Genomic DNA, 25,046 nt, shown 5'->3' on the forward strand with positions numbered 1-25,046 from the left:
ATTTGATCCTTTACTGGAGAAAAGAAAAACTGTATAGAGGACATTATTGGGACAGTGAACAAAACTGAAATACGGATGGTAGATAAAAGTATGTCAGTAATCAATCCCCTGAACTCAATAATGCACTGTGGCTATAAGAGCATAGCCTCATTCCTAAGAAATACAAAGTGAATATTAAGGAGTAAAGAGGACTTAACGCATACAACCTACTCAAATGGCTCAAGAAAGAAAAGAGAGAGAGAGAGAGCACACAAACATGCAGAGTGTTAAAATCAGTAAAATGGAAAACTGGATAGTGTACAGGAGTTCTCTATTCTAGTCTTGCAACTTTCAACATTTAAACTATTTCAAAGTAAGTTTAAAGAGGCATCTGAGACACAATGATATATGCTGTTCAACAACCAGTGTCACCCTATCAGAAACCTGAGTGAGACAATAGACAACTTGGTCATTCTAGCTATTTATATTCCATCTATTTCTGATAAATAACTTTGAAACAACCATTTCTAATGTACCTGGTATCGATGTCAGCTGCCTGGATTGTGTTAAAAAGCAATTCAGCAACACCTACTCCCTCAACATTGATCAAGTGAGGCTGAAACAAAGCTTCTGGTGCTTCAAATCTCTCTCCCCCAACTTTGATAATGCGGCCATCTGGGAGCTAGAAACCAAGAACAATCAGGTATCAGCAAAAGATTTTAAAAGTTCCTAGTGTTCTTTAGATGTTAGTACTTACAAACTTATAAACACCTGTTCTAGAACCAAAATCCTTATCAGCAATATATTTCTCCTAAAATACATTTTTGAAAAAAGACAAAAAAAGGTAAATTAAATACATCAAAATAATTGTTTTTATTATCATGCTCTGTTCTGCTTTTAAAATGGTATGTCATGCCCCCAAACAGCAGGAATTTCTTGGAGGATTGGCCAACGCACGAGTGAGTGATGTTCCACTGGTGTGTGCAGGTGAGCACTACAGGTGGCGCTGATCGCCCGTGGCAATTGGATTTTTGCTGGAGTCAATGTTGCTTATCATTTTAACACATTTGTGAGTTTATGGATATTTTTACCATGTAGCACAGACACATTCAATTAAAAATTTTAAGTAATTTCTTTCACCAAATAATTACTCTGGGAAACTTTATTATTTTGTCATCAAAACACTTTATATCACGTGTGAAACTTCTGTCAAATCATTTAATCCAAAAAAATTGTATGATCAAGAAAACTTAAGGAATATTGACCTAGACTATTTATTAGGCAATTCTGTTGTATCCTACTTACTAGGTCCTATTAAATTTTAAATGATAATGAATAAATATAATTTTAAGAAAATGAGATTTAAACTGGTCAGATACCATTACAACATGACCTTGTACAGGAAACTCTTAAGTTACATCATGTTTATATTTAATTAAATGAGAAATGTTAAACAAAAACTCCCTCACAATTCATTGAATTGACCTAAGTAACAAGCATCCTTGTATACGCTGGCATTGGACACACTTCTGTATGACATACCAGAATTAGTTTTACATTAACATTTCTAACAGTATATTTGTTTAAAATAACATAATTACAATAATTATCTTTAGATTCCAAAACTGACTTTCCAATATGACAAAGCATCACAAAGCAAGTTCTCTAAGACATTTACCCCCATTTGCTATGATTGTTTACAAGTATGTACAAGGCAATCACTCCAAAATTATATTTTTATAAATCACATCAATGTCTTTAAAAAAAAATTTACCCTTAAAAAAAATAAACTTTAAAACCCAAACTTGAAATCACCCCAAGATACATGGAAAAACTTCACATGGCAGACTGTTACCAAAACCTCTGTACCTGGCCCTTCCAGCCTCTGATGGTGTGGCTCTTCTCAAAGCTCTATTTGCAGGCCAGCCTGGGGCCACCTACCCTAGGAACTACTACTACCTCTTGGAACTGTTAAAACTGTATGCTTCCCATTTCTTTGCACCAAATCTTACCCTTTCCTTTATTTGTCCACTCTTATCCCTCTTCATTTACTCATCAGTTCACTGTTTATTTGTTGCATGTATTTTTGTAACCTACCTCAAACTCTCTGAGAAAGGAGAATAAATAAATAAAATATGTCTTACACTTCTAGTTCCCTTATCCTCTGCCTCATGACACTTTCTTGCAAAGTCAGGTAGGTGACAAATTATAAATCTAGGGTAACTGTCAAGAAGGCTTCAGGAAAGAATCCCCAGAGCAAATCTGGAGATCATTAAGTTGCAAAGTATTGACTTATTGACTATTTGGATCAGTATCTTCTAAAATTAAACAATATAACTTATAAAAATTTATAATTATTTTTATTTATTCTTTTTTTTAATTTATTTATTTAGTTTTGGCTGCGTTGGGTCTTCATTGCTGTGCACGGGCTTTCTCTAGCTGCGGCGAGCAGGGGTTACTCTTTGTTGCGGTGTGCGGGCTTCTCATTGTGGTGGCTTCTCTTGTTGCAGAGCACGGGCTCTAGGCGCACAGGCTTCAGTAGTTGTGGCACGCGGGCTCAGCAGTTGTGGTTCGCAGGCCCTAGAGTGCAGCCTCAGTAGTTGTGGCACATGGGTTTAGTTGCTCCATAGCATGTGGGTCCTGGACCAGGGCTCGAACCCGTGTCCCCTGCATTTGCAGGTGGATTCTTAACCACTGTGTCACCAGGGAAGTCCCTATTCATTTATTTTTGTTTTTGTTTTCTTTTGGCTGTACTACGTGGCATACAGGATCTTTAGTTCCCCGTCCAGTGATCAAACCCATGTCCCCTGCAGTGGAAGCGCAGTCTTATTTTAATTTTTTTTAAAATAATTTTTATTGGAGTTCAGTTGATTTACAATGCTGTGTTAGCTTCAGGTGTACAGCAAAGTGAATCATGTATACATATACATATACATATACTCTTTTTTAGACTCTCTTACCATATAGGTCATTACAGAGTATTGAATAGAGTAGTCTATGCTATATAGTAAGTCCTTATTAGTTATCTATTTTATATATAGTAGGGTGTATATGTCAATCCCAATTTCCCAATTTATCCCTCCCCCCCTTATCCCCTGGTAACCGTTTTTCTTTTTTTTTTTTAAATATCTTTATTGGAGTACAATTGCTTTACAATGCTGTGTTAGTTTCTGCTGTATAATGAAGTGAATCAGCTATATGTATACATATATCCCCATATCCCCTCCCTCTTGATCCTCCCTCCCACCCTCCCTATCCCACCCCTCTAGGTCATCACAAAGCATCAAGCTGATCTCCCTGTGCTATGAGGCTGCTTCCCACTAGCCATCCATATGGAAGCACGGAGTCTTAACTGCTGGACCACCAGGGAAGTCCCTATAATTATTTTTTAAATGACTATTATGTACATATTTGTGATAGGTTGAGTTTACATGAATCAAATGGTTTAAGAATACTTGCTTTGGGGCTTCCCTGGTGGCGCAGTGGTTGAGAATCTGCCTGCCAATGCAGGGGACACGGGTTCGAGCCCTGGTCTGGGAAGATCCCACATGCCGCAGAGCAGCTGGGCCTGTGAGCCACAATTACTGAGCCTGCGCGTCTGGAGCCTGTGCTCCGCAACAAGAGAGGCCGCAATAATGAGGCCCACGCACCGCGATGAAGAGTGGCCCCCACTTGCCGCAACTAGAGAAAGCCCTCGCACAGAAACGAAGACCCAACACAGCCATAAATAAATAAAGAAATAAATAAAATTTAAAAAAAAAAAAAAAAAAAAGGAAAGCTGGGAACAGTGATGAAATTATCTTTCTCAGTTAAGACTCTGATGTTTTAATTGAATACATGCATACAGGGGCAACTAGAGAAAGCCCTCACACAAGAAACGAAGACCCAACACAGCCATAAATAAATAAATAAAATTTAAAAAAAAAAAGCTACATACTATATTAAAAAAAAAAAAGAATACTTGCTTTTATTGCCTATCACTCAATTTCATTTTAATAACTACTAGATCCTAGCAGCACCAATGACATATTGGACATTACAATTCTTAGTTGCTTGGGATGCCCTGTTCATTGTAGGATGTTTAACAGCCTTCCTGCAAAGCTGTAACAACCAAAAAAATGCCTCCAGATGCATTGATCAAAGATGCAATATGGAAGTACTTTATACCCAGATGAATGACAGACTTAAAGATAGCAATATATTAAAAATTCAGGGAGGATCAACTCCCCTAAGTGTAAACTATAACTAGGTTCTAAGTCTCATTAGTTTCAATTTCAAGTTAACATTTGTTTTGAACATCTCATTAAGAAAATACTAAGTCAGGAAGACTGCCACCTACTGAATTATAAAAGCCATCCTATAGGATGACCACTTCCCAAAGTATCTTAGAACACCAGCCCCATGAAATGCTGAGGAATACTGCAGTCATGTACAAATCAGCATATCAAAGGCTCTGAGAAGTCCTTTAATAAAGTGAAATCAACTCTCTCCCAAACTTACCTGAAAATGTAGCCCCCATTTTAATTTTTGTGAAATACCTATTAACATCTCACAGAAATAACATTACGTGAAACCCACGCTGAAAAATGCTACTCCAGGTACTAGAATCTCAAAATAATATCTCACATCTAACTGCATCCTAAAGTAGAAAAGCAATACATGATTCTTGCCTTATTTCATGTTATACGGTGTCCTAAAATAATTAAATCATAGAATCATAATGTAGAAAGACATTAAAGATCACACATATACATAACAACCCAAACCAAAAATACTGGATTCCAAGAAAACCTCCTTAAGCACACACCAATAGTCAAAGTTGTAAAACCACACATATATTATACACTGGAAATACTTACTGTGTAAGATTCAACTAGTACTGTGGTTTCTAAGGCCAGTTTCTGCTCTTGCTCAATATTATACCCCACATAACACAATTTTTCTTTAATCATGCGAACCGTTTCAAAATCAGCAGAATGGTTGAAGGCGTAGCCCCGCAACAGAAGCAGCTGGTACAAAAAAATAGCAGTAAATCCACAAGTAATCTGAATGAGTTCAACTCTGCAAAAGCGATTAATGCTCTCTAAATATGTCACATCAATACCAAATGCAATGGACAGTGGAGCCTTTGCTCTTACTGAGTATTTCAGAAATGGGAATATTACTTGCCATAAAAGGATTTATATTTCAGTTTCACAGAGAGGCAGAATTAACAGTTCATGAATAATAAATGGCCAAAATGAGCAAAATATCTATTAATAAATAATATTTTACACTGGACTCCTGTAATTCTGCAATTTGCTCAATCAATGCCATACTCATGAAATACCCCAGGTCTTAACGAAGTTTTATCCCTAACTTCTATTATGTCTGACACATATTAGATGGGCAATAGCATTTGTTAAAAAAAAAAAAACCCACATAATACGCATCATAAACAACGTTTTCATATAAAAACTTAAGAAGACAAATCCCCTTATCTTTGTGCTTACGTTCAAAAGAAATCCCTTGGGCACTCCTTTGGTAGTCTCCTTTGAATAGAATTTTGGCTTAGAATGAGAGTATTATAATTCTCATTAACAATCTTATTATTACTTTAAATGAGATTAAAGGAGCCCAATGTCAAGGTGAAGACTTAATGCAACCTAATTTATTGCACAGATTTCATCCTAGAACAGTCTCTTCACAGCAGCACCAATGACATATTGGACCTTACAATTCTTAGTTGCAGGGGATGCTCTGTTCATTGTAGGATGTTTAGCAGCCTTCCTGCAAAGCTGTAACAGCCAAAAAATGTCTCCAGACACTGCAAAGTGTCCCTGGGGGGTAGCATCATCCCTGACTGAGAGCCACTGACCTGGAGAGAATACACTAACTACAGAATTCTGGTACAGACAACATTCTAAACCTTTTTTTTCCACATTACAAAAAACCCACATGCCTCCAAATAGTGGCCTTATATACTTTATCCAGCAATGTTTTAAAGAAAATTATAACTAATTATATTCACAAGTACACTTTATCATACACCTGTTCAAAGGAAGGTTTTATGGCAGAAAGGTTGCCTAAGTTGTTCAAGGAAGTTTCAGAATCTTCTTCCATCTTTGAAATACCTCTCTACCCATTCCTTGGGAATAGTAAATATAATTATGTAATGATGAACTCTCATTAGTATACAAGAGGTCACGTGTGTGAATCGCAAATGGATTTTATATGAACAATGAACTGGGCCACTTCTCTGGTGGTGCAGATTAGCTGGAATCCTGAGATGATACATTCAATTTTGTGTTAAGTTGGTACACACAAACTACAAAATCCAATTCTATGATACTTTTTTTTTTTTGCTTACCTTGATAAGATATCTGGTAATATCCCTCCCAGCAATATCCAGTCTCCTGGTAAGGTGAGGGAGAGAAAAGCCTTCATACACTGGGCAAATGTGAGTCACACCATCTCCAGAGTCCACCACTACTCCAGTTAATAAACCTGTGGAAGAACCATGAGGTTGTAAATAAAAAGCCAAATCAGAAAAATCAAAGCCAGCAAATTTCAAATATTAGTAAAGAAGCCAAACTAGAAACGTCACCAACCAGAACGGTCTAAAAGCCAGCATTTCTTTATTATTTGCTTATTTTGCAGCTTACTTCGAATACACAGACACTGAAGTCAGTGTTCTCTCACATGCCTCCTGTGAGACTTTTAGTCTAATCATGGGCTACCCCAGGAGATAGCCCTAGGACTATTTTTCAGACCTAGGACTGAAAAATACAACATGGTCTTTATTTTTCCTTCCAACTTAATCTGGATCCATGAATTCCCTTAAAGTAAAATTTTCGAGAGCATCATGGATAACTTTTACGAAAACCATTGTGAAAGGTAAATATTACACAAGTTGATAGTGAACCTGTTGAAATAATCTAGTTCTTTATTATTATTTTTGTCATATGAAAAACTGTGTTGTTTGGAAAATGTGTTGATATTAGATAGCTAGAAATCTGAGAGCAATTCATCTTGACTAGCCGAAGGATCATTTCAATTATTCACCAGAAACCAAAAAGACAATGTCAGTTAAACCTTTTAATAAAAAACAGCAAAGAAGCTGCCTTGTTTCTCGTATGTGCTATTTAAAACTATAAATGGCTGCAAATTACTGTTTCACCTTTTGTGTCAGGGTTAATTCAGGAAAAACAAAACAAAACTTTTTCTGACTCATGTTTTCTAGTGGTTTTTAATAGTCTAATAATATTTTTAACAACAAAAAAAATTTTAACCAGAATATGCATTATCTACAATTTGCTCAAGCATTCTTTTATCATTGTCCCATCCCTGAGTAGGCACTCTCCCTCTTTCTTATTATGCACTAAGTAAGTAACTGATTTATCTTGGAATACGTTTATTCAAACCACCTCCTACTGAAGTTGATATCATCTGTTTTTCCTTGACTGATTTTTTAAGTTTCATAAAAATCATACACTGCCTCTTAAGGTTGCATTCTTTTAAACAAGAGACTTTCTATTGTAAAAAAGAAGAATCCACAATATCATTAATTCAAAAATACTCCCAGTAATATCAACTAAAGCAGCAATTTACATATTTTATTTTCCAAATAGACCTTCCCATCCAACCTCACCTTATTTTCTACACTCCCACTAGGTTACATACTGGCCTTTCCCTTATGTATTTGACCGGATTCCAGTGCCACACCCTTCTGTCACTGGATTATTCATTCTTTCCACTTCAATTCCTAAGGATTCTTTAAAGCTCAATCTAGTTCTTACATTTCCATTTATACCTTCCCTGACCACTTTAACCTCCAGCCCAGACTCCATGATTCGTTATTCCCCTCAATCCTGTCTGCAAAATGCAGTCAAACATACTTTCCTGAATCACTGTGTCACCTCCCTCTTATTCAAAAACCTTCCCTGGCTCCGAACGCTGCTTCTTACTTTTCTTGGTTTAACTAGTTGCACTAGCCACCCTTGTTTAAGAAGGAGAATTTTTCCACAGCTTAGAGTTCTTTTGATTAGTATTACTGGACTATCACTTCTCAAAATTAAGAATTCAACAGTTAAACAAAAATAGCTAAATATCAGGAATTAAAAGAGGGTATCTTCTCCTTGGACAGAAATAAATTTATGAATACTGCTAGAAAAATCTGTTAAGGTAAATTTCATTCAAATACAATTAAAACAAAAATTCATTTCAGCAGAAGTGTCCCACCCCCACCCCCTAAATGGAACTATTATCACCTATTTCAAAGCTTAGATGCAACATTTTTAATATCTATTTTTCCAAAGTATTTTCTAAAATAATTTCTGAAATTTACTTTTTAAAAAAAAAAATGAAACAAAATTACCCAGATGCACACAAGCACTAACTACTCACAGCTGGGCTGTAACTGCCTTAAGGAAAAGGAGACCACACGGAGCTTACGGAGGAGCTTACTTTACTCACTGCCACATCCTCTGCACTAAACAGAAAGCGAGGCACCTGCTACACTTGGTGAATGAATAAAGCCTCTTTAAAAATTTAATTCTCCCCAAGTACTTTCTTAGTATCTATATGTAGTAGTAAAGACAGTTTAAAAACCCAGTATGTATTTTGAAAAGTGATTTTTACTCATGCATGTGTAGAATCAGATGGATCACGACAATATTAGTTTGTTTCCCAAGTACAACTGACCCCTGAACAACACGGGGGTTAACCTGCATATAACTTATAATTGGCCCTCTGCATCCATGGTTCCTCTACATCCCCAGATTCAACCAACCACGGACCATGTACTGTAGTATTTACTATTAAAAAATATCCATGTATAAGTGGACTCATGCAGTTCAAACCAGCATTGTTCAAGGGTCAACTGTATTGTCACACACTGCTTAAGTACTAAGGCTTGAGACTTAGTTGTCACCTCCTTCAGAAATCTTCTCTGACATGCTGAATCAATTTCTGTATCTTTTCCCCATTAGATTCTAAGTCCTTGAGGTATGTTTACATTTTAAGTGCCTAACAAACTCTGTAGCACATATCTGATGGCCCCTTAAGTTCTCGAGAAGACCATCAGGATATAAAGAGTTCTCCCTACATGGCTACTATTTTATTCCCAATGGACAGCAAGGCAGTTACTAACGGCAGTACCAAGAAAACACAGTAGTTCCCCTCCATTAAATCCACCTCAAAAGTTAGGAAGGCACTCTCAAATGTCTGCCCTTTCCTTTGTATTTAATCTATTATGTATTTGACAAACATGATTTATACTAACCTTTTTGGCTCTATTTTTTTTTTAACTGCCAATTCTGAGGACAAATTCCATTTTCATTCTCCACTTTATAAAACATTTTTTATTTTAAATAGCCTAAAAGAGGGAACCTTCTACTTTTAAAAAAATTGAGAAGTTTCTTTTAACCTAAGTCTTTCATTGTTTAGTAAAGAAAATAAAAATGTGTATATTTTATTTGACAAATTTTAGAAATTGTGGAAATATGTGAATAAATATTTAAAATATCTGAATAAATATAAATACATAAATACTGTGCTCTTCTGGGACTTACAACTTACCGAAAAATCGAACTCCTCTGACATCAAACATATTTAATAAATATTTGCTGAACTGATTATACTAAAAGTTAAGCTTCACCTACCTTGAGCATACAAAGTCAAAACTGCTTGGATGGCTACATACACTCCAGAAAACTGGTAAGTTTCAAACATTACCTGAAAATGCAAAAGGAAAGGGAAAAAATTAGTATTTAGAAATTAACATAATAAGTATGTATAAGGTTTCTTGATGGTCAGAGTGGATTAGCTATCCAAAATAGAATCAAAGAACCCAAAAGAATCCTCCATTCTCTTTAGCTCTTTTTGCCTCTACTGAAGTCCTGCTGTCACAGAGCTCCAATTTTGGGGACAGATTTCTGAACACACACTAAGTCCCCAAGCATTTCATAAGTGCTACAAAGCAAAGATTTCGGAGTGTTTTAGTTAATGGCTAATTAGAGTGAAAGAAAGCATTCTGCTTTTGAACAAGCCTCTCTTCTCAACTGATGTCCCTTAAAGGAAATATCTTTTAATTTAAAGACAAACTATAGAAATTGCTTAACTGCTTACCTTCGCATCCCTCTCCCTCAAGCTGGGCCAAGAAAGATTGTGGCTCTACCTCCAGCAGTTAAAAAAAAAAAAAAAGGTAATAAAACAGTAGGGCAGGAAAACAAAAATAAACACAGTAACTCCTGAATGCTGGCAGATCCTGAATGCTCAGCAGCTGAGCCTGCCCTCCCCACTGGAGCCAAGGCTGCGTTCCACTCTCTGCCAAGGTACACTGCAGGGAGGAGTTCCCTCACGCCCTCTCTGCTCACAACCACGCGCATTCTCTGTAGTGCAGGTTGGATGGGAACATCCTATAGGATTTTCTCTGTCATCTACACCGAGCATTCCTTGACTGGCAGTGCTGACTACCGCTATGAATATCTCATATTTAGAAACTTAACAACTGACCACAATAAGAATTATATAGAATTTAAATTTTACAACTCTGGGGAATTCCCTGCGGTCCAGCGGTTAGGACTCCGTGCTTCCACTGCAGGGAGCACAGGTTCGATCTCTGGTCAGGGAACTAAGATCCCACATACAGCGTGGCGCAGCCAAAAACAAAAACAAAACCAACAAAACTGAATCACTGTGCTGTACACCTGAAACTAACACAACATTGTAAATTAACTATACTTCAATAAAATTCAATTAAAAAAATAAAAAACTCTAAAATACATACACACATAAATAAATTTTACATCTCTGAAACACATACTCATCAATTAAGCAACTAGATATTCTAAGTAGTATTCTACTCCATCATCCTTTATTCCCCCACCACAGGGATGAAAATGGAAGAGTAATGCTATACAGTTGACCCTTGGAAACACAGGTTTGAACTGCGCAGGTCCACTTAATTGCAGGTTTTTTTCAGTAAATAAATACTATACCACTACATGATCCGAGACTGGCTAAATCCAGTGATGCAGAACTGGAATAAAAAGGGCCAAATGTAAAGTTATACACAAATGTTTGACCGAGGGGGGTTGGCACCCCTAACCCTGCGTTGTTCAAGGGTCAACTGTATTTGCATTTATCAACTTGACAGTCTGTTAGAATTTGTTTTTACTTACAAGATCATTAAAAAGTATTTGTAGTTCTTGGGCTTCCCTGGTGGCGCAGTGGTTGAGAATCTGCCTGCTAATGCAGGGGACACGGGTTCGAGCCCTGGTCTGGGAAGATCCCACATGCCACGGAGCGGCTGGGCCCGTGAGCCACAACTGCTGAGCCTGCGCGTCTGGAGCCTGTGCCCCACAACGGGAGGGGCCGCGATAGTGAAAGGCCCGCGCACCGCGATGAAGAGCGGTCCCCGCACCGCGATGAAGAGTGGCCCCCACTTGCCTCAACTAGAGAAAGCCCTCGCATGAACCGAAGACCCAACACAGCCAAAAATAAAAAAAAAATAAAATAAATAAATAAATAAAAAAAAAAAAAAAAAAAAGAATGGGTTGTATTCTTTAAAAAAAAAAAAAAAAGTATTTGTAGTTCTAATACAACTTTCTGGATGAGATTAAAGTAGGGCATTATCAGTCATAGCCAAATTTGCACTCGTGAGTAAAAAAGAGCATTAAACTAAAGATGAGACCTTAGAGTGCAGTAAGACTAATTCTTGTCATTTTTGCAGATTAAAAAAATATGTGTCCTAGTCAAATAGCTAGTTAGTGGATGACACTATACCTGTCATCTCCCTAACTTTTCATTTGAAAGAAAACTTGGTTTTCATTCTGGTATTGTGTTACTTTCCAAAAGAGGTTTCCTTGTGTAGTAACCTTTTGATTTAATGCAAAAATATCTCTGCACTCTGATTTTGTAATGAGCTGCTAAAAATAAATAGCAATTACAAACGACTACTTATCCATCACAAAGTATTAGTGATTGTAAACCATTCAGAAAGTGTAAAATGCAATTAAAATATGAGCTAATACAATAAAGCCCATCTTTCATAGTTTTAGGGGTGGCTGGGGAAAAAAGTAATAAAATATGAACCATAAGAAATGATATGGATTCTGTAGCTAAAACCATGATCTCAAAATTTGAAAACACTTAATATAAAAATTCTAAATCTCTTCCAAAATTTCCATCAACATCTAAACATAGCCACTGAGTAAAACAAGATATTTACATTAAGTAGTATCTGGAAAGCTACTAAAATACAAAGCAATTATAAGTTTCTATCTCATATATAACAAAATGAGAGACAACCTTGAAAAGTTACCTATCTACACTATTAAGAATGTAGACTTTGCTCTCTGTAACTGCCTACCTCATTAGCCGTTTCAACCTCCATTCCCAGCTCTCCCCTATCTCCCTGGCCCTTAGCTTTCTCACCTCTGTCTACTATCACTTCTTTGGTGAACCATATTATCTATATCCTCATGACTCTACCAAGTTTTTATCTCCAGTCCCAGACTTCCCTCCTGAACTTGATCTTAATAACCATCTACTCGACATTTTTGCTTGGATGTCTAATGAAGACCTAATATGTCCAAAACTGAGCTCCTGATCCATTTCCCTCCCAAATCCTGTTCTACTCAGTCTTTCCCCATCCTCCAGTTACTCAAGCGAAATCTTTGCAGTTATCCCTCTATTACCCACATCTAAGAAATCAGAATATATTTTGGCCCTACCTTCAAAACAGAGCCACAATCTGGTCACTTCTCATTACCTTCTCTGCTACTACCCCTAATCCTAACCATCATTATCTTGTGCTTAGGTAATTGAAAAAGTCTCCAAACTGGTCTCTCTTGTACCCTTGCCTCCTTATGTTCTATCTACATTCAACACAGCAGCCACAGGAACCTAAATCTGAGCATGTCCCTTCCTTGTAATAGCTCTACATTTCACTTGGAGTTTAAATCTAATTCCCTATTAGAGCCTACACGGCCCTAGATTGCCCCATTACTTCTCCCACCTTGTCTCCTGTTGCTCTCCCACACTGGCTTCCTTGCTGACTCTCTAATATGCCGGGCTTGCTCCCATTTCAAGACCTTTACACTGGCTACTCCCTTTGCCTGGAATGCTCTTCCCAAATATATTCTGGCTAACTCCCTTTGTTTAAATATCACCTTCTCGGGCTTCCCTGGTGGCGCAGTGGTTGAGAATCTGCCTGCCAATGCAGGGGACACGGGTTCGAGCCCTGGCCCAGGAAGATCCCACATGCCGCGGAGCAACTGGGCCCGTGAGCCACAATTGCTGAGCCTGCGCATCTGGAGCCTGTGCTCCGCAACAAGAGAGGCCGCGATAGTGAGAGGCCCGCGCACCGCGATGAAGAGTGGCCCCCACTTGCCGCAACTAGAGAAAGCCCTCGCACAGAAACGAAGACCCAACACAGCCATAAATAAATAAATAAAATTTAAAAAAAAAAAAAATATATCACCTTCTCACAGACACATACTACCACATTCTATGAAAAACGCAGCCTCCCTACATTCCCCATTCCCCTTAACCTACTCTTTTTTTCCCTTCAGCATCTATTATCTTCTAACAAACCATTCAATTAACTCACTTTTTGCTCTTTTGGTCTGTTTTCCCCTGCTAGAGGATAAACTCCACGGCAGCAGGACTTCGCTTTGTTTACTGGTATATTCTACTTATAAGTAATGACTAACATAGTTAGGTGCTCAATAAATAGGATCTGGGAGAAAATAACAATTATTCTTATTCCCTTTATTCTTAAGGACAACGGTAAGATAAAAGAAAAAACATGTGCTTTAACATCACATCACAGAAACACATATATGCGCAACCCATCTAAAAACTTACCTCTACAATCTTCTCTCTGTTTTTGGTTGGGTTCATAGGAGGTTCTGTGAGCAAGATTTTACAATTCCTGGTATCTATGTTAAGTTTCTCTGGTCCAAATGTATAGTCCCACAGGTGTTTCATGTCATCCCAATTTCGTACTATGCCATTTTCCATTGGGTAATTAACTTCTAACATTGAGCGTAATTCACTTGCCTCATCACCAACCATAAGATCCTAGAAAATTATAATATCAAAGCTTTAGACCAAATTTTTGTATAAAATACCTTCAGAAAATTATCCTCCCATAATATTTTGGAAAACTTGGGAATAATTAATTTTAATCTTTCTGGCACTTTCAGACAAAGTTCTTCATTCCACAAGTTAAAAAGATCTTTTCTTTCGTGAACAATGCCTTGCAAATCTTAATCATGAATAATAAATTTTTATGTACAACGTGATTTAAATCAATAAATTGACCTTACCTTTAATACATATGTTTCCAAAAGAAGAGCATTAGCACAAATAAACCCCACATTTTCATATTTTGGAGGGTTTTGTATGAGGTTTCATCTGTTTCTTTTGCTCAAATGTTCAAAAAATAAGGCCTGTGATATGTGAGATAGCACATCAGGGAAAAAAAAAAAAAACTGGTAGAAAAATGCTCAATGCATGCAGCACATTGCTTTGTACTAAATATCCAAATGATAAGTGTAAGTACTATAAAGCATAATGAGATGCAAAAAATAAAAGGATTTTTTATTACACTATAAGAATGGACATATGCACCACATAACTTGTAAATTTCACAAACTTCTACCTATATATGCCTCAATTAGAATTGAAATTAAGTTTCAATATATGCCTCACCAAGATGAATGATAATTTGTAGAGATACAAAAAATTAAGACAAAGAGAAGCAATTCTTCTTTAAAATTATCTCATGAGCAACATCTTCAATCTTAAAGTATAATACTGGAAAACTATGCTATTATACACGAAGCAGAATACTCACAAGTCTTGTATCCAATGACAGCATATTTAAGATGACCCACATTTCAAAAGTCAAATTTTGTGTGTATAATAAGGCTAATGATGTCCCAGAATTTAAACTTATTTTAGAAATCGGCTAGTCAAAATACTAAATAATCTTGATTTCTACATATACTGATGAATTCAATTAAAAAAAAAACCCTAGTATCAGAAATAGCTACTATTTGCTATAAGACCTTAAGATATTTTAAAACAAAGGTTTAAATACATATATGACTTTAAAACTTTTAAAAATAACAATTAAAAAAAAAGAGAAGAGATAAACAAGGGTGAAGACTCTAAAAACAACAACAATAAAAAAAAAAAAAAAAAACAGATTTTCTGGAAAATCCACTGAAAGCAACAACAAAAAGGAAAAACAAAGTTAAAGAACATGCTAGAAATGTTCACTAAAACTTTTCTGTTGCAACTAATTTTGTATAAAGTTAATTTACCATAACTTAACACTCAAATTGCTTAAATATTAACTATTTAGAATCATCTGATAGGAAAACGCAAAACTAAAAATCTGTATTTGTGAACTCTAGTAACTGACATGCATTTGTTGAATTACTTATGGAGAAGTATACTGATAATTTCAAATACATCAAAAGACAAGATACACTGATGGACTGACGGATGGATAAATGGATAGATATGTGATATATCAGTATAGTAAACATTAATATCAGAATCTAGGTGATGGATGTATGGGTTTCACTGCAAAATTCCTTCAACTTTGCCGTGTATTCTAAACACTTCTTAATAAAATGTTAGGGGGAGGAATTTATACCTCCAAGTACATATATTACTTTTGGTCATCAATATAACTTAATATACAATTTTGTTACTTTCTTCTAGAATATATCTTTCTTTGTGTTACACAAGGTAATAATAGATCAGATAATTAGATGGTTTATATCATCGATATATATTCACAACTACATTTCAACAAATTTCGTGTAAGTCTGGTCTGATTTCATCAGACTGTTTAGTTTTTATTCCATGCAAGAATAGGCGCTTACATATGTCTGATCTAATGCCAACTCAAAATAAAAGTGTCATGGATCTACTTCTAGGGCACACATACCATAAATAATTAACTGAAAAAAACATCTGGCATTGAGTATCCTACCATCCCTCTGAACAAAGAGGACATTTAAAATGGAAGAAAACGAGTATTAACTTATCAAATTAGTGCAAATAGTCTTGACTAACTCAAGCTACCTAATTTAAAAATGTATCCATATCTAAAATTTTATTTCAAAAAATCCTAAAACATATAGTTTTCCTTAGAACGTTTTAACTTCCAAAACCCCAAAATGCTAAAAGCTTTATGTAACTTGCCCGCATCTCCAAGACCAAAATTATAAGCCATCAGATCAGGCCTTAGTTTTTTACCACCCACCTCATCATTGGACCTCAAGCCTAAACCATCACCTATTACCTGAAAGAATGAAAAATTACGGTAACTGTCTGAGATGCCGTTTTAAAGGCATTTATATTTTATGAAAAGCAGGCAGTGTAGATGAGATTTGCCAAGAATCATTCTGAACAATGTCACCTCAAATTAAAAGTAGAGCAAATATACTTTAAAACCACAATTAAATTCCTAGAACAAAATTTCATAAAAAACATTTAATTAAGCCTACACTGTTCTCTACAAGTACACTTTTTTCTTAATCTCCTTCAGATTTTAAGACAAATGCACGACCTTTTATTTAGGATAAATGTAGGAATTTCCACTTTTAAATGCTTTTGTTTATTCAAAAGAAAACTTCACAAAGTTACTGTTACTAGTTAAAATACATATCACTAGAAAGGCCTGATATTAATCTCTGTCAAAGCTGCTTACAAATAATATTAAAAACAAACAAACTTGAAAATATCTACTACAGAAAGCACTTTGACTATCACAGAAAAATATGATAAAAGAGTCAATTGCCTGGGATGCGCCTAGTTCTAGTTCAAAAGAAAAAGGTGCCACACAATGGTATTTATTTAGAGGAAGAATCTATTGTCTATGCGGAAGTCTTACAAGACTTCCACCTTTTTCTTATTTATACTCAGATAATGCAAAATCTGCTCATCGATAAGGATAATATAGGAAACAAGTCAATCTCTTTTTCTCCCCCTTTACTGTTTATAGTTCATTTGCACATTAAAATTTTACTCAGTTTATTAAATACACATATGATACTGTACTGGATGCAAATATATACACATATATATAGAGGCTATGACAGGCAGTGTTCAGTTTAAACGGTCAATAAAGTGGATTTATCCAAATGCAACAACTTCACCCCAATTTTCTGGATCACACATATCCTAAATAAAGCCACTTGGTTTCTAATATAATGCACACCACATTCCATTTTAATCGTAACATTCATCTACAAAAAACACAAGGAAAACAATTCAAAACTATGTTAGTAATTAGTTCTGATTTGGTCCATTGTATGCAATCAGGAAAGTATAGGACTTAATTAGTTGCTACCAAATTGAGGCAATGAAAAAGGTTAAAAATCAAAGTACTTAAAAATTAAAATATGGAATTACCCCCCTCCCCAATACCAAAGGGACACAAAACAACAACTACTGTCCCACCAAGCAAAAGTGGAAAACAAACAGAGAGCATGTGTGTAACCTCACTTACCATCTTTTTGTTATTCTACTTCAACAGGTCAAGAAAGGTGAAGAGAGAGAAGGTAGAAGTAAGAGTCAGAAAAGGCCTAAATAAAATCCTCACTGAAATTTTTAAACATACAAGCAATAGAGACAAATTAGGTCGAGGTCAGATGCAGTACTACTACAGTTTACGGAGTTAAAAATTAGGGCTGAATTAGCATGGACAGTTATTACTCCTGAATGAAAATAAACTCATTAAACAATTTAAATTTCCAGTTTTTAGTCTACCACATTTTAGCTAACAAGACACAAAAAGTATAAATCAATCCACTAGGCATAGGAATTCCAAAAAAGTCAAATTTCTTTAATTCATTACTGAATTTAAGAACCTTAATTATGGACAATAAATAGCAGAAAAGGTCTAGCTGAGTAGGTAAAGGGTATTTAGAGCTGACTTTCCAAGCTCTAGTAGTCAAGTTAAATTTGACACAGGTCTGTTTTCTTTCACTGTTTTCTACTGGAAGAACAAATTAACTTGAAAGACTTAAAAGATTAAGCAGATTGAACAGAAGTGAGCCAACCGAACACAGACTGACAAACCATACGAGCAAATGCTACTGGGGAATTCCTTAGCAAAAATGTCTTATTAGAGTATCATCTAGTTTCATTTCTATCACTTGGCCTTAAAAAGCAAGAAAGTGGTAATTATTGTGACTATGCTGGTCAATAAAAATAGCTATATGTGATGTGCCTTAATACCTCAAAAATGTTATTATCCATAAAGTATATTAAAAAGCCATTCTTCTTAAAAGGCTGATACTGAATAAAAGTGTGACTTCCAACATCATTAAAAAGTTTATCCTTATCACTATTATTAGCTAAGTTTTAAGTTGAGTTCATTTAAGATTGAATTCAATCAGAACCAAAGGAGTTCACAAAAAGAGAATACAGAATTCCATAAAATTCCCAAAAGACCCTAAAAAAACCCCCAAAACAGAAACAAAAAGCCTCTCATATTGAGTATCCCTTCTGATTATAACATAACGAAACAGAGGCCAGAATCATTCACTCTTTTAAGTCTTTAAAAAATTAACACAGAACCTAAGTTTCAGTTTGTATTTTTATTCATTGTGTAATTCAATTCTCTAGTCCCAACAGCAGAGAGCCACCAAGTAGCAAACCTCTACCACCTATTACCGCCTTCCTAGACATCTCAAATAAACGTTCCAGAGAGGCACATGCTAACTCACACACTAACAATTCAGTGAAGTCTTGCCAAGGACTGTCCAGATAGGACCAACAATGCTAGTCTGTTCACAAATGATTCAGTAAAAGGGCCCCTAAATGCTACTGCATTTTGTATAACCTGATCCCTAGGCCACCTGAAAAATTTAAGTCAACTGGTGACCACTGACTTTTAATTGTTCTTTTTCTTCTACAATATTGTAACTCCCACTTGATTTCCAACCCTTTAATAGAAGATAAAAATCTATCACCCTTAACATCCAGTCTCTCATGTTAAGTACAGTAGGTAGGCAATGACAATATTCCCTCCCCTCTCCTCATGCTAAGATAAATACAAGGCCAAATAAAGACTTGCACAGCTTCCTCCTGCACACTATGGAAATTAGTTATACTGGTGAAAAGAGGAACCAATAAGATTTATAACCTGTGTTTCCTGACTAGCTATATAAAAATGTAGGGGGATCAGGCCATGAGAACATGGGAAGGAAAAATCTTAGGTCCCAAAGAGACACTAACATAGAAAAATATATGGAACTGAAAGACATAAAAATACCAGGCTGATTTCTTTTAAAAATTATATTAGGTAATAGGACTTTAAGTCACTAATATAGTATTCACATCAACATAAAAATCTTACTAAGTATTTTATTTCATTCAGAGAGTAATGGCATCAAGCTATACTTAAAGTCAGATGAAATTAACTTCAGTTTCTGGTGCCTTTCTTCAGGTGTTGATAAAAATTTTAAATATAAGAAATTCGGCCCTCCTTTGCTTTTCAAGGCATCACATTTTAAAACTACTTAATTCAAAGAACACCTCACAGGTTTTGCTCCTCATTTATCAATAAATAAAATATTACCTTGATTTCAATGTTTCCCACTTTGGTGGTTGATCTGATAATAGGTCTTCCAACCAAAGCTGGGAAGATGTGTTCTGGAAAGTTAGAGCCTGCATAGCCACACTTCACAAACTGGAAAAGAACAGTAAAAGTGGGTTAGTGTCAAGGTATTTATGATATTATCCTTTTAAAAACTGTATCTGAAAAGTACCGCTTTGCATTTATACAATATTTTAAACTTTTGTTGCTTTCAAATTACCCAAAGTAGTCACCCCATCTATCATATCCTCCATTTATTTCCTTTATGGCACTACTACCAGAGTTCCCGTTTCCTTACTGGTTAACTGCTTATTTAGTGCCTAGGTCTCCCCACCACAGGGAGCTAAGCTGAGCACTTCATGCTGGAGCCCACTGCCTTGATGCACAGCGGGGAAGGGACAAATTCACTCAACAAATGCTAAGGATTTTTAAAAGAGAAATGTCAGAAAATGAACAGAACTAAAGCAGCTTTTCATTCACGTCTGGCAATTCACTTAAGCAACCCCATTTTTGAAAATGGGAAAATCAAATGGCATCTGGACTAGCATCAAGATAAAATAAACATTTATTAGGCGTTTTGGGCTATTTACGTCTTTATATTTAGACAAACGTATTCAGTAATACCAAATGACATAATTTCATATTCAGATAGTGTACTTCTCCAATGAGGACATATCACTGATTCTAATAATACTTCCATTTTATGAATAAGAAACTGATATACTAGGAGATTTAACAATGTACAGTAAAACTGAAAATAGAACCAAGGGTTTTTAATTCTTATACCAATAATACAGTCTGTTTAGTCTTATTTTTAAGAGCAGCCATTACAAGGAAAAGGCAGTTTAAAACTTCAGGGTGGGAGGAAGAAGCTATAAAAGAAAGGAAATGCAATCAGTCTCTACCCTCTCCCTCAACAAGCCTTTATTCAATGTATGGTACACTGTGCAAGCATTTTTGTGTCTACTGATGAATCCCAAGCACCTAGAACAGTGTCTGACACTTACTAAACGCATATTATTTAACTGATCAATAAATATTAGAAGTTTTGTTGTTGACGCGTATGATACTATGATTATTTTAACCTAGAGAATATGTTTAATATTGAGAAAGTCTATTGTTCCATGGCTTCAGGTACCATATTCTCTTAGAAGAATTAAGGAGAAAAACAGTATCTGAATGTGACGCATGATAGTAATAACACAAAAGAGGACAGAAAGCTGTTACATACAAGCAACTGTTTTGTGTGATAGTGGTAAAGGTTAGCAACTACCTGAAACTCACTGACTTCTGACTAACCCTCCAAAATATAAAATTTTTCTACTGCAAAGACAATCTTGTTGGAAATGATGTTGATGAACCACATTTAATTATAAATAGCCTAGAACATTCTGCCATGCATAATTTCAAGTCTTTTATAAATAGAGCTCTTAAAAATATGTTGAAGTCATGTCTTTAGCAGACTAAAGCTACTGGTATGAAAAATCTGCCTAAAATTTAAAAATTGCATATTTCCAATACCACCTGAATTCGTATCTCCTCAGTTCACGTTTACATCTTAGAACCTACAGAAAACACACTGCTCAGACAGGTTTTCTTCCAAACTCACAAAACCTAGTCCTGCTCAGTTTACCATTCAGCCACATACCCATTTCTAACACTATGATACAATTCTTACTGGATTACCTTCCAAGGCAGAAGTTACTGTGATATGATGGCATATGCAACAGATTACCTGCTTGCTCATACCTCTCTCTCCATCTGCATAGTGGTTGATAGTAAAGAGCAATACACTTCGCACCCTAAGAAAGTGTTCAACAGAATTCAGAAATGCTAGTCCATTCTTCCACAGTGTCTTCCCAAGTAATTTATCAATGGGACCCAGAAAGAGTTGGAGTGACAACTGCCACAGAGGAAAAGAATAATACTTAGCATTTTCTAGTCTATTCAAATTAAAAGAAAACGAGAAAACGTCTCACACTCTTCTCTTCTAAATCAAACTCGCTTTTGTCCTTAAGTCAAAAGCCAGCTCACTTGACGTGAACTGAAATCAGATGCAAAACCAGAGAATCTCTTCTCATTACCCCACCATATCCAAATTTCTACATAAATAAAATTTGTCATGATCACCAGCTTTAGTCATAATTCATACATATGTTCCAAATGTAGAAAGCAAATACAATGCAGACATTAAATTCTTATGTATTAACATAATGAACAGATAAGGACACCGGGTGGGTCAAAAGTGTCCATTCACCAGACTGAACATGCTCACATGGGTATAAATGTTCTTAAAGAAAATGACAGAATGAATGAAAAAAGAACCTACAAGTTTGTAAGGGCATTTTTAGCATATTAAATGTAAACAAATGATTTAAGTGAGAAATCAGAGCCTAAGGTAAAGGTGGGCGCAGGAGCCTGGGATGGGGCGTAAGCCAAGTCCTGGTGCAGGGAGGAGGCTGCAAAGGTTGGCGTGCCTCCCCTCACTCTGAGCCACACACACTGGGAAACGCGCAACACGGTAAATCCACAATCACATCACTCAGTGTTTACTGATTATAATTTGAACAATTATAGATGGGTAGTTTGCATGTTGAAATTCTTGTCTGAGCATACTTCACGGGACAAAATATTTGCCACGTGCCTGAGGTAAGATGACAAAAAATTAAGAACTCCTGAAACTATAAAAATAATTGTAAACTACTATTCCTGTGCTTTATAAAAAATGGAAATTTGGCTTTTAGTTCAAATTAAAGATACCAATCACTTATTAATGAAATCATTTATTCTGCTTAAGCAGTAGCTTATTGGAAGTAGATGCTGCCACAGTAATCCAGTGCTAGCATTACTACAGGGTACTAGTGTTTGGTCAAAATGGCAAGTGCTGCACTATTTCACATTATTTCAAATGTGAAAGCATTAATAGTTATAATAACAAGAATATAATTACAATGATCTATTTCTCAATAACATATAACCAACAGACAACCTGGCATTTCCTTTCTTGTAAAAAGTCAGTATTTTTTAAAAGATCTAAACCACGATGTAATAAAATACAAAGAAAATATTCTTTTCTAAATTATTTGTTTGGTATCATTTTTAATCCTGGAGATACCTCCCCCCACTCCAATCATTTTAAGACTTGGTGGCTTAGTTCTCTCATTGTGTGCAGTAAGGCTGTGTTTAAGAAATAGATTTTACCATATATAGTTTCCTCTTCATAGCACTGTGGTTTAAACTGGCTCCCTTACTTCCTACTGAGTCATCAAATGGTAAGAACATGAACAATATAATGTTCTTTCAAGCAACAAAAAAAAGCTCATCTACATCTGCTCTAAAAGTACCTTTCTCCCTCAAAAAATAAACTGGGATTTATAAAGCCTCATTTGGGCTTATTTAATTTGTATTTTTCCTTTATTAATTTAAATTGATGGTATTGACATATTAATTTAATTGCATAGTGATTATTCTGATCTTAGACCACCAAAATATTTATTATATTTATTCCAAAGCATTTTATAGGGTGAAACCAAACCTGTTTCTGATTGTTTCTAATTCAAACACTCCTAAATTCATCATATAAATCTGTATAAGCCTGATAAAGGCCATAATACTACAAATGTGAATTGTAAAAGTATAATTACCTAACACTATAAGCTACTTTGTATCACTAGACCCTAAAAATTATACCAGTCACACAGTAGGCACTCCAGAAGTCTTCACTGTTGGTGAACTAACTCAATGTTGATGAAATCACCCAAGTTTGGTAAAAGAATATACAACACCAGGGGCCCAGGCCCAACTCTTGAAAGGCACCCAAGCCTAAGCAGATCTCCACATTTTCACCTATCTGGCCACTTTCCGCAGCTCTATTTTAGGTGCAGGTTTGGACCAAGGCTCCATTTTAGGTTTGAATGGTTATGAAGGTGAAATGCATAAAGTACTGGAAATGGATGAGCTTTTCCTCCTCTAGGAAGAAAAGAGACAGTGGTCAGCTTGGGAGCTAGTGAGGAAGAAGAGCGGGATCAACATCTGGCATGTGATCACAAGAACTCACCTACTCTTAGGGCATTCGATTTAGGGCCTGCCAGAGGGGCTTAAAAAAATCAAGTTCTCGGGACTTCCCTGGTGGTGCAGTGGTTAAGAATCCGCCTGTCAATGCAGGGGACACGGGTTCGAGCCCTGGTCCGGGAAGATCCCACATGCCATGGAGCAACTAAGCCCGTGCGCCACAACTACTGAGCCTACGCTCTAGAGCCCATGCGCCACAACTACTGAAGCCCGCGCGCCTAGAGCCCGTGCTCCGCAACAAGAGAAGCCACCGCAATGAGAAGCCCACGCACTGCAACAAAGACCCAACGCAGCCATAAATAAATAAATTAAAAAAAAAAAATCAAGTTCTCAAATACCTATAATTTTAACACCTAAAATGTGTAAGAGGCAAATTGCTTTGGAGTAACAACTATTCCCATAAGTTTTTAGAAATTTAATTTTAATATCTTCTTTATTTAATCATAGAGGAATCATTAGAGCTTCAGGTACCTAAATAAAATCAAAATGACTATGAAGTATAACCATAAGAAATACAGAATCTAAGTGGTTCCTAATTCTCTAAATTTTCAGAACTATCACAGCATTCATGACTACATACCACATCAGAGCTGTTTCTTCATTTGAAGTCTACCATGTCCTATAGAAAATCTGGATAAAATTTTTAAAGTAACTAGAAACATAACACCAAACATGTAAGTTTTTGTTTGAATTAACTACACTTTTCTATTTATGTCATAGTAACTGATCTTTTGTCTTAAGAAACAAGATTCTTAAATTATGGATTAGACATAAGACTAATCAATAATATACAATCAGTTTTCTAACACAGATAAACTAATGAAATAGTAACATAAAAACTAAATATTATGGGACTTCCCCAGTTGTCCAGTGGTTAATACTCCGCGCTTCCACCTCGGAGAGCGTGTGTTCGATCCCTGGTCGGGGAACTAAGATCCTGCAAGCGGTGCAGCCAAAAAGAAAATTTTTTTAAAAAAGAAAAAAAAAAAACACCTAAATATTATGAAAAAACATATACTACAAAAACAGGGTTCAAAAACTGTCCTTCAAAGAGGAGGAATCCATTAAAACATAACTGACTTCAATTTCTAAAGAAAAAAGCTGACATATTCACAAAACAAAATATATTAACATCAACTTTTAAAGATTTACATTTATTTAGAGGTCAATTTGAGACTACAGTGGGAATCAGGCTAATAATTTTTAAAAAGCACCTTTAACTGAGTTTTAACTGTAAAAGTAATACATGTTTATAGTTAATTTCATTTAAAGATAGTTTAACAATACATGGTTTGTTAAAAAAACAAAGAACAGTTTTCCAATAATTCAGAAGGGTGATGAAGTCCTTCCCACCTTACCTCACTCTTATCCCTAGTCTCACAGG

At 35.8% G+C, this 25,046-nt stretch overlaps 1 protein-coding gene across 2 annotated transcripts in view; it reads right to left on the bottom strand.

Annotated features, from left to right (window-relative positions):
- The window catches only part of ACTR2 (actin related protein 2), a 36,123-nt gene that overhangs the window by 9,441 nt on the left and 1,636 nt on the right, over window positions 1-25,046 (bottom strand). The window contains exons 2-8 of one of the 2 annotated variants that reach the window (XM_036872964.1): window positions 19,574-19,684; window positions 17,498-17,512; window positions 13,831-14,046; window positions 9,621-9,693; window positions 6,329-6,465; window positions 4,839-4,988; window positions 516-661 (exon numbers count right to left, since the gene is read on the bottom strand). In XM_036872964.1, coding sequence (XP_036728859.1) covers window positions 516-661; window positions 4,839-4,988; window positions 6,329-6,465; window positions 9,621-9,693; window positions 13,831-14,046; window positions 17,498-17,512; window positions 19,574-19,684 — 848 coding nt within the window. The remainder of the gene's footprint in view (window positions 1-515; window positions 662-4,838; window positions 4,989-6,328; window positions 6,466-9,620; window positions 9,694-13,830; window positions 14,047-17,497; window positions 17,513-19,573; window positions 19,685-25,046) is intronic. The other variant, XM_036872965.1, reaches the window with a different exon arrangement.

This window comes from Balaenoptera musculus, chromosome 13 (assembly GCF_009873245.2).
Source record: "Balaenoptera musculus isolate JJ_BM4_2016_0621 chromosome 13, mBalMus1.pri.v3, whole genome shotgun sequence".
In the NCBI taxonomy this organism is placed as follows: Eukaryota; Metazoa; Chordata; class Mammalia; order Artiodactyla; family Balaenopteridae; genus Balaenoptera; species Balaenoptera musculus.